Source organism: Sphaerodactylus townsendi, linkage group LG05, assembly GCF_021028975.2.
Source record: "Sphaerodactylus townsendi isolate TG3544 linkage group LG05, MPM_Stown_v2.3, whole genome shotgun sequence".
NCBI classification, from domain to species: domain Eukaryota; kingdom Metazoa; phylum Chordata; class Lepidosauria; order Squamata; family Sphaerodactylidae; genus Sphaerodactylus; species Sphaerodactylus townsendi.
In genome coordinates, this window is record NC_059429.1 from 34,884,296 (window position 1) to 34,899,298 (window position 15,003).

General features: G+C 41.9%; 1 protein-coding gene across 4 annotated transcripts in view; it reads left to right on the forward strand.

The window, feature by feature from the left end:
* VAV3 (vav guanine nucleotide exchange factor 3) overlaps nucleotides 1-15,003 on the forward strand; it is a 193,487-nt gene that overhangs the window by 106,274 nt on the left and 72,210 nt on the right. For all 4 annotated transcript variants that reach the window (XM_048497152.1, XM_048497154.1, XM_048497153.1 and 1 more), the window contains 2 exons: nucleotides 7,985-8,086; nucleotides 12,781-12,881. In XM_048497152.1, the coding sequence (XP_048353109.1) occupies nucleotides 7,985-8,086; nucleotides 12,781-12,881 (203 nt within the window). The remainder of the gene's footprint in view (nucleotides 1-7,984; nucleotides 8,087-12,780; nucleotides 12,882-15,003) is intronic.

The following is a 15,003-nucleotide window of genomic DNA, read 5'->3' on the forward strand; positions in this document are numbered from 1 at the left end:
TAAATGGTTAGTGCTGTTGGACATTGTTCCAACCTTTCTGTGTATTTATGGGTCACTTGACAGATAATGGGGAACTAAGTTTTGTCTGGAAGAAGGGAGGAAGTCGTATGGATTTTAGTGTAACACACAGAGGACCATTTGGGTATTTTTTTTTTAATACAGGTTTTATCCTTAATACTATTTAATATATTTCAACACCAGTAGCACAATATGCCATAATCTGTAATATGAGAGCCCAAAGAGAGTTAGAACTACATTTTCAGAAATAGCACACTGAACAGCCCTCTTTGGACTATACCATTTGAGGATGCAGGTAAGATGCTCACATGGTTAGATGGTTCCCTCTCCTTTTGTAGCAGACTCATTGCATATGAAAACTTCATATGTTTCGAGGAAGGATCCTTGCCGTATTTTCACTGATATAATATTTATAAACAGGAGATCCACAAGGACTTGGTGGGGCCATCCTATTTTCCTCTCCCCCACTATTTCTTGTTTTTCTTTCTTGAAAACCCCCACAGCCTCTCCCCCTTTCCTGCTTCCTTTTTTCCTTGACATCCATGAACTATTTTACCCTGGCAGCTTCTCCCTGGAAATCTCTGCTCCACTTAGAAAATGCAGGCTGAGCCAGATTCAGTTGCACAGTGGAGAGTCTGCAAGGATTTGCGGGGGAAATTAATTTCCCCCTGTGTCCCCTCCCGCACACTGTTGCTTCTTTCTGTCCTGACAGCCCCCATAGTTTTACCTTTTACTATTTTCTTCTCTCCTTCCTCCCCATACTTGTCATTTTCAGCTATATATTTTTTCATTTACTCCGGTTATATTCTTCCTTTTACCTTTCACCACAGTGGGCACCCAAAGCAGTTTACTTCATTCACCTCTCCTCTACAACAACCCTATGAGGTAGGTTAGCCTGAGGGTGTATGGCTGATCCAAAGGCCAGTGGGGAGTCAAACCTGGGTCTCCCAGATCCTCATCAGAAATTGTAACCACTAAACCACACTGACTTTCATAGAGCAGCTTCTGCTGAACAGTAAGTAGCTATCAGCCAGGTCTTTGTTAAGTTGTGCAAGTTGCATGCTAGCTAGCTGCTTGATGGTTGCTGACTGGTCTACTCAATGAGTCCTGGAAAGGACCATGTACCCCAGAGGTCTTCAAACTATGGCCCTCCAGATGTTCAGGAACTACAGTTCCCATCAGCCTCTGCCAGCATGGCCAAGTAGCAGGGCTGATGGGAATTGTAGTTCCTGAACATCTGGAGGGCCATAGTTTGAAGACCCCTGATGTACCCTACCCTTCCTTTTACTAACAGAAACTAGAACTTGAAGGCTGGCAATATTGTTGTGGTTGCCTAGCAATGGCCATGGGTTATTAATTCCTTAAAACTACAGGTACTGTTTCTGATATTTTGGGAGTTTTCAAACCCACGGTAATTTTTTAAGTAATTTTAATGGCTTCAACATTATTTGTTAGATGGATACCACAGCACTGTCAGTTTTTTAATATTGACTAGCATCAGTTGAATATTTTTTATACAGATGGTTCACAAATTCTCAGTGCTGCTGGTGACTCACCACATATGTGTGACACAGCCTAATCATCAGGTTGCACATGCATGTGTGAATGGACTTTCATTGATTTATATCTACAAGTCAATTAAATTGATATGCTAAGATTTAAACAGCTTCAGTTAAAACTTTGACTGTGATCGTGGGAATAGTTGGTAAGGAAGTATAAAATGCTGTGCACATAATTGGTGTGTGTGGGAATATTGAAATAAGGAAACATTTTACAAATCTTCACTAGAGGAAAGAACACTAGATTAAATTTATGATTTGACACATCCTGCTCTTGTGTTTCATATCACATTATTTCAGTTTCATCAGATGTGACATATAATTTGAATGCATAAACGACTGTGACACAATGCATAATGGTTGGTCAAATATTGAAATGAGCAAGAGAGTTTTTAGACCACATTTAATGCAGAATTATATTATTTTGATAAGATTTTCCTTCCTCCCTTTTGGAAATTGGGAGGTTTTCTTCTCTAGTTCAAGCACTGTCTTCTAACTCTGTTGCCAGTGAGGCTGTTTGGTCTGTCTTAGAAATGGATGATGATTTCTTGACAATTCTTGGGGAATTTTCTACTGACATAGTTCTAGGGATATAGGTTGATCCCAAGGTTTTCCTTCCTTGACTTAGAGCTTGTTTGGCGTCTTGCTATTCATGGCAGCTCAGGGTGATAAACTAGGAGGGACATTGGATGGAATTCCAGTGAAGAAAGAGTATATTTGAGTCTGAATGAAATATTTTCTGGAGCCAATTTAAGCATCTATTTTGTCGCAATAATGGTGGCAAAGTAAACCATTGTGTCCAAATTCCACCATATTTCACCATTCGGTAGAGCTGTATCCTGATAAGGGAACCTATTTGTATGGAGCATCAGAACATATGGTAGTATGCTATGACCCATTTTGAAAGCATTTTGCAGATGGGCGGCCCCATCTAACGAGCCAGGTGCCTGGCCATGGTGCAACATCTGCGCCAACCTGCCTGAATGAGGTTTCCTGGCAGTGTCAGGAGGCTACAAACATGAAAATGTTTCCACATCAATGGAAAGCCCCCATTAGACTTAATGGACTTATGCTAGTGTCGGCTTTTCTTCAGGCCTGCCCCCTTTAAGCAGGCAGTGGAAGCACAGGGATGCTGGTGTGGCATTCAGGGCTGTGTCTCACTGCCAAGGAGGGGGGGGTGCAACACCACGCACAGGTGGATTTACCCCTTCACCAGGGCAAGTGCTTTGGGAGGCCCAATCCACCAGGGTGGCCCCAAGCCACTCCCTTCTCTTTGGATGAGGCTAAAAATAATTTGAATACTCCAATTTGAATTCTGCACCTGAGACATGAACCTCTTCACCTTCTATATTTTTTCAGGCTAGGAAACCTCAGCGACCAGGCTTGTCATATTTTCCCTCCTTTTTCCCTTGAGGGACTGAAGTGGCTCTAATAAATAGCAGCCTAAGGTAAAAAGAAGAAGAGTTTGGATTTAGCTCCCCCCTTTCCCTCCTGCAAAGAGACCCAAAGGGGCTTACAAGCTCTTTTCCCTTCTCCTCAACAAACATCTTATGAGGTGGGCGGGGTTAAGAGAGTTCCAAAGAACTGTGACTAGCCCAAGGTCACCCAGTTGGAGTGCACAAGCTAATCTAGTTTCCCAGATAAGCCTTCACAGCTGAAGTGGCTGAGCAGGGAATCAAACCCGGTTCTCCAGATTAGAGTGCACCTGCTCTTAACCACTACACCACACTGGCATTTTCCTTCAGCCCTGTTTACACTCAGAAGGTGGAGGATGCCCACTGACTTTTATTTCTCTTTTCCACAGGCACTCCCCCCACAAAGGCACAAATAAAATAAACACTTGAGGCAGATTTAAACTTAAAAAGAATAACAGATTTATCCAACAGACAGGAGATAGTAAAGGGAGATTAACAGGAGGCATGATAAATATCTATACACAAGAGAGCTTGGCACAGAGACAGTTTTTGGTTTCTTCAGTATGGCACTTAAGATTACTTAACTCAGTTTAGCTAAGATATTAGTTTCATAGAAAGCTGACAGTTGGTACAGTTCCTTTGCTTAGAAGTTCAGGCTTATGACTATTCCCATAAAGAGTCCTAATACTGGCTTGGTACTTTTTCACTGTACCCTTGCAGTTAGGTAAAACCCTCAAAAACAAAAAAAACCCCTTGCTACTGAGGTAAACTTAAATCAAATCCCTATTCCCCAGACCCACTAGTGTACTAGAACTCTCCCCTCTCTAGATGCAATTCTTATCCTGGTTTATATGGCCTTCAACTTGGCTCTCCTATAAATCCTTTCCCACCAGGACACTTGGTCAGTGTATAATTGCTTTCTCCCAGCACTTAGGCTGATAACCAGCACAATCAGCCACTCTCTTTGGCTGATCTACTCCCCTCAGAGTTTCGTTTATCACACAGTTAATGTAGGCATCACTTAACATCAAGAGTGATTGGTCGATTCCCCATTTCAAAACTGAAAGTAGATACAAACCGGTTTGGTAAGATTTGGGACCTTTTGAGCATGGTTTCATGGTCCACACTGCAGCTTCTCCCCCCTTGTTCTCAGAAACGCAGCAGCCACGCAGGGGTCCCTGCTGTTGGTGGATCAAACCCGCGATCTGCTCAGGGGCTATCCTGATTGGCTGCTGTGTTGTGCTGAGGCAGGATTTTTTTAATTTTCAAACTGATGGATCCACGTCTCTGGGATCATGCACAGAGACAACCCTATGCAGGAACGAAGAAACAGGCAATTGTCCCCTCATATCCACATGGATACAACGTTTAGCATTTCATTTTATTGCCTTTTACTCAATGAAACATTCAAAACTGGCCCCACATTGCCTCGTATCCATGTCAATCTCGGGCACGGGAAATGAAAAAGGGACGTGCGAGCATGCGCAGAGTAACTCTACGGGGAAACGGGCGATTAAGGGCAAGCCCTGTTTCAGTGCTGCTTTGTCCTCTCATATGACATTTAGCGCTACTTTGTATTGCCTTTTACTCAGTGAAGCATTCAAACTGGCCTCACATTGTTTCATATAGACGTGGATCTTAGCTCTGTGAAATTTTTTTGAAAGGGCTCTGTTCACTTTGCGCACAGCCTACTGCATCCTGATTGGATGGGAGGCTCCACGTCACTCACAAGGGCGGGTAGTTCGAATCTGGATTCACCGCCCCAACTTCCCCACTGCTCCAGATTGACCGCACGACCGCACGTTTTTTGAAAAGGTCTGCTTTATTCCAGATTCTGAAATAACACGTGCTGGGGGGGGGGGAGTGGCAGAAACGGGATGAATGCGCATTCGGCACTGGTGCAGTGGGGAGTTCTGCTGGAAACCTGGATGTTTGGAGTGACGAGCACCCATTTAATTGTGAGTGGGGAATTGACCATTCTGACTGAAAGGCTCACAGAATGTACTAACAAGGAGTTTAACCTCCTCCCTTTCTGCATCATACAGTTATCCAATCAGAATGTAGGAGGCCACAACCAATCAGGTGGCGTTTCTGTGCCTCACTCAGGAGGTAAACAGAATTTTACTTTGACAAAACTGCGCTTAAAAAATACACATTTCTCTGCAGTCTGTCACAGCACCAGAATCAGTACTAGTAAAGAATATTGCCTTTACCTCACAATTATCCTGTGAGATAGATTAGACTGAATGAAAGTGATGATCCCAACGTAATCCTGTCATTCGGCTTCAAGGTTGAATGGGGATTTGAATGTGTACCTTTCTAGTCCTTATTTGACACTCTAACTGCTGCACCACTCTGCTTTTCTTGCGAAGCAATAATGTTTAATTATGGAGAACATCAACATTACAATGATTTAGCTGAGTGGCTCAGTTCAGGCTTGAGGTCCCAGCTTGCTGATCTTCTGGTGACTTACCTGGATGTGTGATTCAGTGTGTCAGCTCTTATCAGTGGTAAATAATTCAGACCCATGAAAGAATCTCATTCTGTATTATTCTTCCCATTCAAAATTTTCTGTCTGCAAAATTGCATTGTACATATCCAGTGAGCTTGAGAATTAATTTTATGTGTGTTCCTTTGGTGGGTTTTACACATTTTACATCTTTCTGTTCACTTGTGAACTATACAAAACTATAAAGAAATGTTCTACATTGTGACACAAACCGCACTTTATTGTGAGTGGAAATCAATGTTGGCATTATAAAAATTGCACATGTGAGTCACAAACTTAAGGGTAATGTGTTCCATTAGTAGTTGGTGGGTTCATTTCCAATTGCCTATTTAGACAGGTCTGTTCGCAGATGGCAATTTGAGCAAATATAACTTTGCTGAAAAATCTATACATGAACAAATGACAATTTAACCAATATGATTCTTGTTTGCATTACTGCCATGTGTTCTTACATTAAGCCAGCTATTAAGATTGAATCAGGCATTATATGTAGTTAAAAAGAGTGTTGTAGTTTGGGAATATGGAAATGCTTTTTTTGTTTCACTGCTGACTATTTTTAAAGTTACTTGAACAGATAACACTTGAGCTAACTAACAGAACATAAGAACATAAGAACGAGCCTGCTGGATCAGACCAGAGTCCATCTAGTCCAGCACTCTGCTACTCGCAGTGGCCCACCAGATGCCTTTGGGAGCTCACATGCAGGATGTGAAAGCAATGCCCTGCTGCTGCTTCCGAGCACCTGGTCTGCTAAGGCATTTGCAATTTCAGATCAAGGAGGATCAAGATTGTAAGCCATGATCAAGGTACTCTAACTGCACAAAGGGGCGGAATTCTATAAAGAAGAGATGGGAGTAGGTAAAAAACAGGGATAGAAATAAGAAAAATCAGGCTCATAACAAATGAGTTCCTGATTGTGGGAATATTTTATTATTTTATTTAAAAATCTCAGAAGTTGAGAGCTCGATATAAACAGGAGTATCTAAATCAGCTATAATTTTACGTTTTGTTTAAATAATTGCGTAGTGAAGTAGTGAAACACAAGATGAAGTACCAGATAGAGGGCCAGGAGGTATGACAGTCAAGGGCAACAGGGTTTCAGGAAGGGTGTAGACAAGGGTGGATTGAGAGGAAAGAGCAAATGTGAAAGGCAGTCAAGGGAAGGCTGATCAGGATTCTGAGGAAAATTTACAATGCATAAGTTAAGGAAGGGTGGCATTCTGTGCTAGACTGGAAGTACTTCCAGTTCAGCTTCCTTCAGCCTCCCTTCCAGTCAACCAAAAAAGACTGATATGCAGGGACCAGGAATGGGCAATGGAAACATGCAGTTGTTATTGAGGGGGAAAGATGCTTGTTAAGACTGGGGTAAACCACACACAGGGACATGAGAGACTGTGGCAGTAAATAAGCAAGGGGATTTTGCAAGTCAGTGTCCATGTAGGCCAAATGTATAGGTTTACTGTTATATTTTCCTGCCTGCTTTAAGGAGTTGAATACAGGGACATTCTTCTAGCTGTTTCTGTTATCATACTTCATACTTACTGTGATCCCGAACTTGAAATAGGAAGCAAGGATGTGAGCAGTTTCACACACTGATTCAAACATACTTGTCAGTAGTTTGGTTGTGGAAATAGAAATTAGTAAAAGCGTAAAAACATAAAACTTATTAACTTTCTAAGATAAGACGATGGGAAAGTTGCTATTGCTGTGGGTCCTCATGATTTTAGTTTGGGGTTGCTGAGGCTCTGTACTGTAGTAGTCTTCTCCCAAAGGCTCTATATCAGGGGTAGGGAACCTGCGGCTCTCCAGATGTTCAGGAACTACAATTCCCATCAGCCCCTACCAGCATGGCCAATTGGCCATGCTGACAGATCAAATACCAATACTCAACTATACCACTGTTCGATTATCTTATTTTCAGACTTTAAAAAGAAAATCACATTCATGGTTTCTTTGACTTTTTAAAGGAACAGTTTCATGCTTATATGGTAAGCCATAACTGAGTATTGGCCATGCTGACAGTATTGGCCATGCTGACAGTATTGGCCATGCTGACAGAGGCTGATGGGAATTGTAGTTCCTGAACATCTGGAGAGCCGCAGGTTCCCTACCCCTGCTCTATATCCTTCAATATATTGTCCCGAATCTGTTTCTCTGATAGCATGCCACTAATCTAGGATATTACATGTAGCCCTTGCATGTTTTTCTTTCATCCATTACTTGGAAGGTATTTAGTAAAATTTGTCCAAAATGTTGAATGTGTTCTAGTATTATTCTGATGGTTTTATACTCAGTTATGGCTTACCATATAAACATGAAACTGTTCCTTTAAAAAGTCAAAGAAACCATGAATGTGATTTTCTTTTTAAAGTTTGAAAATAAGATAATCGAACAGTGGTATAGTTGAGTATTGGTATTTGATTTGTGCCTATTCTTCTCCCCTTCCCCCGGGGTTAGTAAGTTCATGCATCTTCTCTTTCCAGATCCAACATACGGCCTCATTATGTAGAATCAACTACTCATGACTTCAAAATGCATACCTTCAGTCGTGTAACATCCTGCAAAGTCTGTCAGATGCTTCTAAGGTAAGTGGTAAAGTGGCGGGGGGGGGGGGGGGGGGGGGGAATGAACAAAAAATAATTACACCAAACTTGAGAGGAATTATTGTTTTGAATAAATGAATGAGAATAAAGGTTTCTTCTCTTTTCCACCAATTCTCTCAGGGCAATTACCTCTCCCTGCCACATACCCACAAGCTAGTCACTAGCATAATGAGGGGGCACTAGGGAGCTAGAGTCCAGGGCGCCACTTCTTGGGGGTGTGCATTGCTGCACCTCCCCTCACAACTGTGCCCAAGTCTTGTTTGAGCTGGAGTTCAGTTAATGACTGGCTAATCCAGAACTCTATGTGGAGCTTGGGAGGAGGCCTGCCAAGCTGACCTTACCCCCAAACTCCATGTGGAGTTCAAGTGCGGGTGGTTTGCTTCTGGTTTCAGCTGGCTTTAAACTCCAGGTTTCCAGCCTTCAGTTTCCAGCCTTGCTGAAGCCAGCAGCACACTGTTGGTTTCACTCTCAAGCTTCCCCTCCGGTCAGGTGGAACTTGAGGGCGGAGCCAACAGTATAAATATATAGGAGGATTGACTGTGGGCTCAGTCTGAGCCTGGCTGCTCTGTTCTCCATGTAGAGATCAGGTGTGGTTGGCCTCATACCTGACCTCCACATGGAGATGGGGGTAGGAAGAGCTCAACTGTCCATGGGAGATTGGGGGTGGGGCTAGCCAGGCTCTTCGCACCCCTATCTCCACATGGAGATCAGGTGTGGGGGTCAGCTGGCATCATACCTGACCTCCATGTGGAAATGGGGTGGGGCAAGCCCTGCTTGCTGGCGCTTAGCTGAGCTTCCCAATGGGGCAAAGTACAGCTGGGGTGAGGCATGGTAGGCAAGAAAGAAAGTAGGCAGGAAAGAAGGCTGCAACAGCTAGGGGGGAGGGGAAGATGAGTAAGGCCGGCAAAAGCTTTGTTAATGAACCTAGCCTTGTTAATTTCACTACGTTCACTGCTACAGTCTACTGCTCCAAAATAGACTTTAAATATAAAAATTAGAAAAATTAGAAAAAGAATGTCTTAATAACAGAGTGACACAACAAAGTTAAAAAACAGAACTATCCTTTAGGGCAGGGGTAGGGAACCTGCGGCTCTCCAGATGTTCAGGAACTACAATTCCCATCAGCCCCAACCAGCATGGCCAATTGGCCATGCTGACAGAGGCTGATGGGAATTGCAGTTCCTAAACATCTGGAGAGCCGCAGGTTCCCTACCCCTGCTTTAGGGTGTATAATTTCTAGTAAAAACTTGACCACCAATTCACAAACTACAAGATCAGGGTTATTTAGCAAGTATAAGATATTTTGAGTATCTGGAATCCTGTACAGTTTAAGGGAAGAGCATTTGCATATTTTCCCCTAGTTCCCTCATATTTAGTGCAGTAGAAGAGGAAATGGACTAAAGTTTCCAGTTGATTAGCGTTACAGGAGCAGAATCTATTCACACCCTCTATTTTTAAAAAATATACCATAAAGCAGTGCTGAAGGCAGAACATTGAACCTAGCCAATGATATAGCTCTCCTAAGGCTAGGGTTCAGCATTATGCATATATAATCTGCTATGCATCCCTGTTTAAATGTTATCAAGGAGCTAAGGAGTGAACATGTTTTAGATATCGCTGCAAATAGGTTTTGAGATTCTGTTTCTTTCAGACTATTATAGGATTCAGCATGGGGCAACATACTTAAGAATTCAATAGAAATGCCAATTTCCTCAATTTTGTTTGTAATTAATGGGAGCCAGTTGTAAAATTTGGATTCTGTTATCATTAGATATAAATAGCTTGAAGGGTCCTGTTGAAAATGGACACGTAACTAGAACCTAAAAGTTCTCAACCAAGCCCTTGTTTCTAAGGTTGATTGTCCAGTTTCTAAACACAATGCCGCATAGGGCACACAATTTGGCAGCCCCGTGATTTTGTGTAGAAATTTAGAGTGGACTGAATTTAAAGAGTAATTTACTGATTTAATCCAAATGGGGGGCCCATATAGCAGTTGAGATTGTATTTTGGCATTAAAAACTTTCAAAGCAGCCAGAATATATACTGGTTTCCTCTACTGTAGAAGAAGCGCAGAATTGCATTTGAGTTGACAGATGCCATATCAAGGGCTACTTTCCGTTGGGTAGACCATGATAGATTATGGCCTAATGTTATCCCAATATATTTGAATTGCTTTACCTGTTTGATTGGGCTATCTTGTATTTTCCACTTGAAAACTTTTAATTTTTTGGCAATTACTAGGACTTTAGATATCTCAAAATTGATCTTTAATTGATTAGTCTCGCAGTAGATGGCACAAGCATTCATTAGGCGGGATAGTCCAATTCTAGAGTGGGACAATAAAACCGCATCATCTGCATATAATAGTATGGGAAAGTTGGAGGGACCTAGTCTGGGACTATGATCATTAACTTCTGAGAGTGCCAATGGTAGATCATTTAAAAATATGTTGAGGGGGGCTTTGTTAATGAACCTAGGGGGGCTAAATTACAGTGGGGCATTCTAACAGAAAGACGGTCCAGCATGTGACAGATGAAGTTACAACTTTTCTTTGTTATTTTTGTTGAAAACGGTATAGATGGTGCTTTTTTTTGTTTTCAGAATTGTCAGCTTTTTAAAATAGAGCATGATGGCCAATTGAGTTGGCAAAAATGCCCTTCTCTATCCCCCGTGTCTCATGATGGTTTGGAAGGCAGAGTGCAGAAGCTGATCATTTCCTAGTGAGATTTGAAGAGCTGAATGTTATAGTAATTCTCAGCACTGATGGAAGAGGTCAAATTCATGAAATCAAAATGGTGGGCAATTAGGTTGATAATACTTCCAAAGCTCTTGAGTTGCATACAAAAATAAATGATCTAAATAAGTGATCTAAATAAATAAGTGATCTAAATAAAGTGGTCTCCATAAGTGATCTAAATAAATTCCTCCTTTTAGGACTTTACCATAGCCAGGACAGAACACTGGGGGCTGGGGGAAGTAAGTTTTGCAGTCACCTCCAAGGAGGAATGAGGACCCACAGAAATGAGGGAAAGTAAGTTGCTGTAAGTTGCTAGTAGCTGAAGGAGGCGTTCTTGGGCTGAAAGCCTTCAGGAAGCCAACTAAAGTTGGCTCCACTCCCAGGAACATTCCAGGAATGCCCCACCAGTGTTGGTGTTGGCTCCTACAGCAGAGGAGCACCATTTCAGTAGCCACAGTAGCATCCAGATGGCATGGAGCTGCTGCCATCATTAGTACTCCTCTCAACAGCATAGGTGCCACTTATGCCATCTGGACTGGCACTGACACTGGCAGTGGGGACACACTGACTCCACAACCCTTTTGCCTCTTCCTCAGTAAATTTTACCCTTTGTTGCAGGATGAGGTATCTGTTAAAGGCAATTAAAAAAAACTGGGCTTCATTTCTTGACCATTTTAAAGCAACTTCTGACTGTTATTGAATTCAACATGCTTTTTGAATCAGGAGAGGAATCTCAGCTGGACCCTCCCCCTAACCCTGAAAATCTTTTATTTTTAATGATCCATAAAGTTATTTTTTCACAGATAAGCCATTTTTCCTTCCTCCATCACCCTGAAAGATTTATTGCACTTTAAAAAATGTATTTATATTGTAATATGTTCTCAGTTACTGAAAGTAATTCAGAAATTGTGATGATTCACTGCCTTTCTGTGAGAGCAAAATAATGATGAATCTGTATTCTATTGTCTACCATGGGAGAGCATTATCTGTGGGAAACCTCTTAGTTCAAATTGGCTGCTGCTAGGGTAGTTGCTACCAGTATTAGAATTGCTGGCTGCTTGTCTTTCTTTTAAAGCCATAAATACAGCTTTCCAAAATGGCCCTTGGAGAAAATATTATTTTACACTAAAGTGAGATAAAAAGTATGAATTATGAAAAGTATTTTATTAAAAAAACATTTTTTAAAAAAAGTTATACCATGGAGTTGGTAGTAATCAACAGGCTAATTTAATATATCCCAGCAGTTTAAACCTTATTAATATATTAAAACTTATTTACATTAATTAAATCAAATTATTTCAATTAGGTTTGTCTTCTTGTTGCTGTCACAGTAACTACCTTAGAAGGGTTTGCATGAGTGAGGACATACATGTGAACAGGCCCCATGACATGAAAGTTCTATCAGTGAAGATAAAGTTGTTTTAAGAGCATCTCAGTTCTACATCCCTGATGAGGGATAGAAATACTCTGCTGATGGTGTATGCATGGCAGCAATAGTGTATGAGGTAACATTATTATTTTAAATTCCAGAATGAGCTGCACCATTGCTATCAGTGAGTTTAGGCAATTGACAGTGCAGTTCTAAACAGGCTAACACCCTTGTAAGCTCATTGTCTGCAATGTAATGTAAGGGGTATTATTGCCTAGAAGCTGTGTTACCATCACAAATGGCAAGCAATAGGATTGCACTGTAAGATAAACATCTCCTGATGTTTAGGGCCATCCTGCTAAAACATTCAGAAGCTTAAATTATCCCTCTGTATTTTTGTTTGGTCTGCAAAAACCAGACTTAAGATGTTCATTTTAAATTTCATTCAGGAGCAAAGATGTTCTACAGAATGCATTCCAAATTGTCCCTTTTGTTACTCCATTATGCAAATTACATTTCACACAAAGTAGTTTTCTCCTAATCATTCCACAATGTAATTTTACTTTCCAGAGGAACTTTTTATCAAGGCTATTTGTGTTCCAAATGTGGCGCTGGAGCTCACAAAGAATGTTTGGGAAGACTAGACAATTGTGGCAGAGTTAATTTGGGCGGTAAGTCATTTTTATTGTTTGGGATACGATTTTTAATTAGGCTATAAAACTTGCCAGATATAATTAAGGATTAATTTCCCTCTAATTTGTGTTCATGGTATCACAAATATTTTTGAAATGGTCATTTATTAGCACAATTATAATTGTGTTTTGATATTATGGGTTTGTGTTTTGGTATTATTCTCCTCAATTTTAAGCTGTAATGAAAAAGAGCAAGGATGGGAGACTTTACTGTCAGATATGCCAGAATTCTGTTTTTGGTTGCTCCTATGCTCCTTGTTCTGCATTCCCAAGTAGCTTCTGCATATCAGCTTCATGGCAAACTGCTTTTGAAACTGGCAAGGATCTGAACCTGTCACCTTTTCAAAGTAATGTACTATGAGAGCAACATTGATGTCATTTGCAGTGTTATAAGAGATGTATAGTAACACAAATTGGCATTAAGATCTGTTGCCTTAAAAACCAGATGAAGTCCAGTGGGAAACCCCAAAGACGTCAGAGGGTAGAACATTCCATCTGAAATGCCACTGAGTCTTATGTTCAGAAGCATCTAGAGCAGGAGTGTCCAACTCTGCCCCTCCAGATGTTCATGAACAACAATTCCCATCAGCTCCTGCCAATTGGCCATGTTGGTAGGGATTGGCAGCAATTGTAGTCCATGAACATTTGGAGGGTCAGAGTTTGACATTCCTAATCTAGAGAATCTTAATGCAGGCAGAGGCTCTTATGGGAGGAGATAGTCTCTAAGTTACCTTAAATCTAAGTTGGTTCAGACTTTTCAAGTGAATATTGGCATCCTGAATTTAATGTGGAAATGGATTGTCATAAGAATATAAGAATGAGCCTGGATCAGACCAGAGTCCATCTAGTCCAGCACTCTGCTATCGCAGTGGCCCACCAGGTGCCTTTGGGAGCTCACATGCAGGAGATGAAAGCAATGGCCTTCTGCTGCTGTTGCTCCCGAGCATCTGGCCTGCTAAGGTATTTGCAACCTCAAATCAAGGAGGATCAAGATTGGTAGCCGTAGATCGACTTCTCCTCTATAAATCTGTCCAAGCCCCTTTTAAAGCTATCCAGGTAAGTGGCCACCACTACCTCCTGTGGCAGCATATTCCAAACACCAATCACACATTGCGTGAAGAAATGTTTCCTTTTATTAATCCTAATTCTTCCCCCCAGCATTTTCAATGTATGCCCCCTGGTTTTAGTATTGTGAAAAATTTCTCTCTGTCAACATTTTCTATCCCATGAATAATTTTATAGACTTCAATCATATCCCCCCTCAGACGTCTCCTCTCCAAACTAAAGAGTCCCAAACATTGCAGCCTCTCCTCATAAGGAAGGTGCTCCAATCCCTCAATCATCCTCGTTGCCCTTCTTCACTTTTTCTATCTCTTCGATATCCTTTTTGAGATGTAGCGACCAGAACTGAACACAGTACTCCAAGTGCGGTCCCAAAAGGTTCCCCAGTTCCTAACAAATCTGAAACCTTCAGCCTTACACCACCTTCTCATCCATGCATTGAGACTCTGTATCTCCGCTTGCCTAGCTCACCCTGCACGTGGAACAGGTAGTATTTCTGAGAATGCCACCTTGGGGGTCCTGGACTTCAACCTGTTACCTAGCAGCCTAAGTTTAGCCTCCAGAACCTCCTGACTACATTTCCCAATGTCGTTGGTGCCAATGTGGACCACAATTTCTGATTCCACCCCAGCACTGTCTAACGGCCTATCTGAACGAAACGTGACTTCCGCAGCCTTCGCATCAGGCAGGCAAGTCACCATGCGGTCATCACGGCTCTCACAAACCCAACTCTCTACATTCCAAATGATTTAATTGCCCACTACGAGGAGCCCCTCATCTCCGCAAGGGGTATCCTCAGTGCGAAAGGATAGCTGATCACCAGCTAAGGAAGGGATCCCATCTAAGGGAGCATTTTCCACCACCTCAGACTGGCACCCTCCATTCCCCAGACTCTCATTCTCCATGACATCTGAAGAGATGTCACCTTGGGAGTGGGACCCGGCTGTTAGGTCCCTGAAAGCCTTGTCTGTCACCCTCTCTGCCTTTCTTAGCTTCTCCAAGTCTGCCACCCGGGCTTCAAGGGAACACACACATTCCC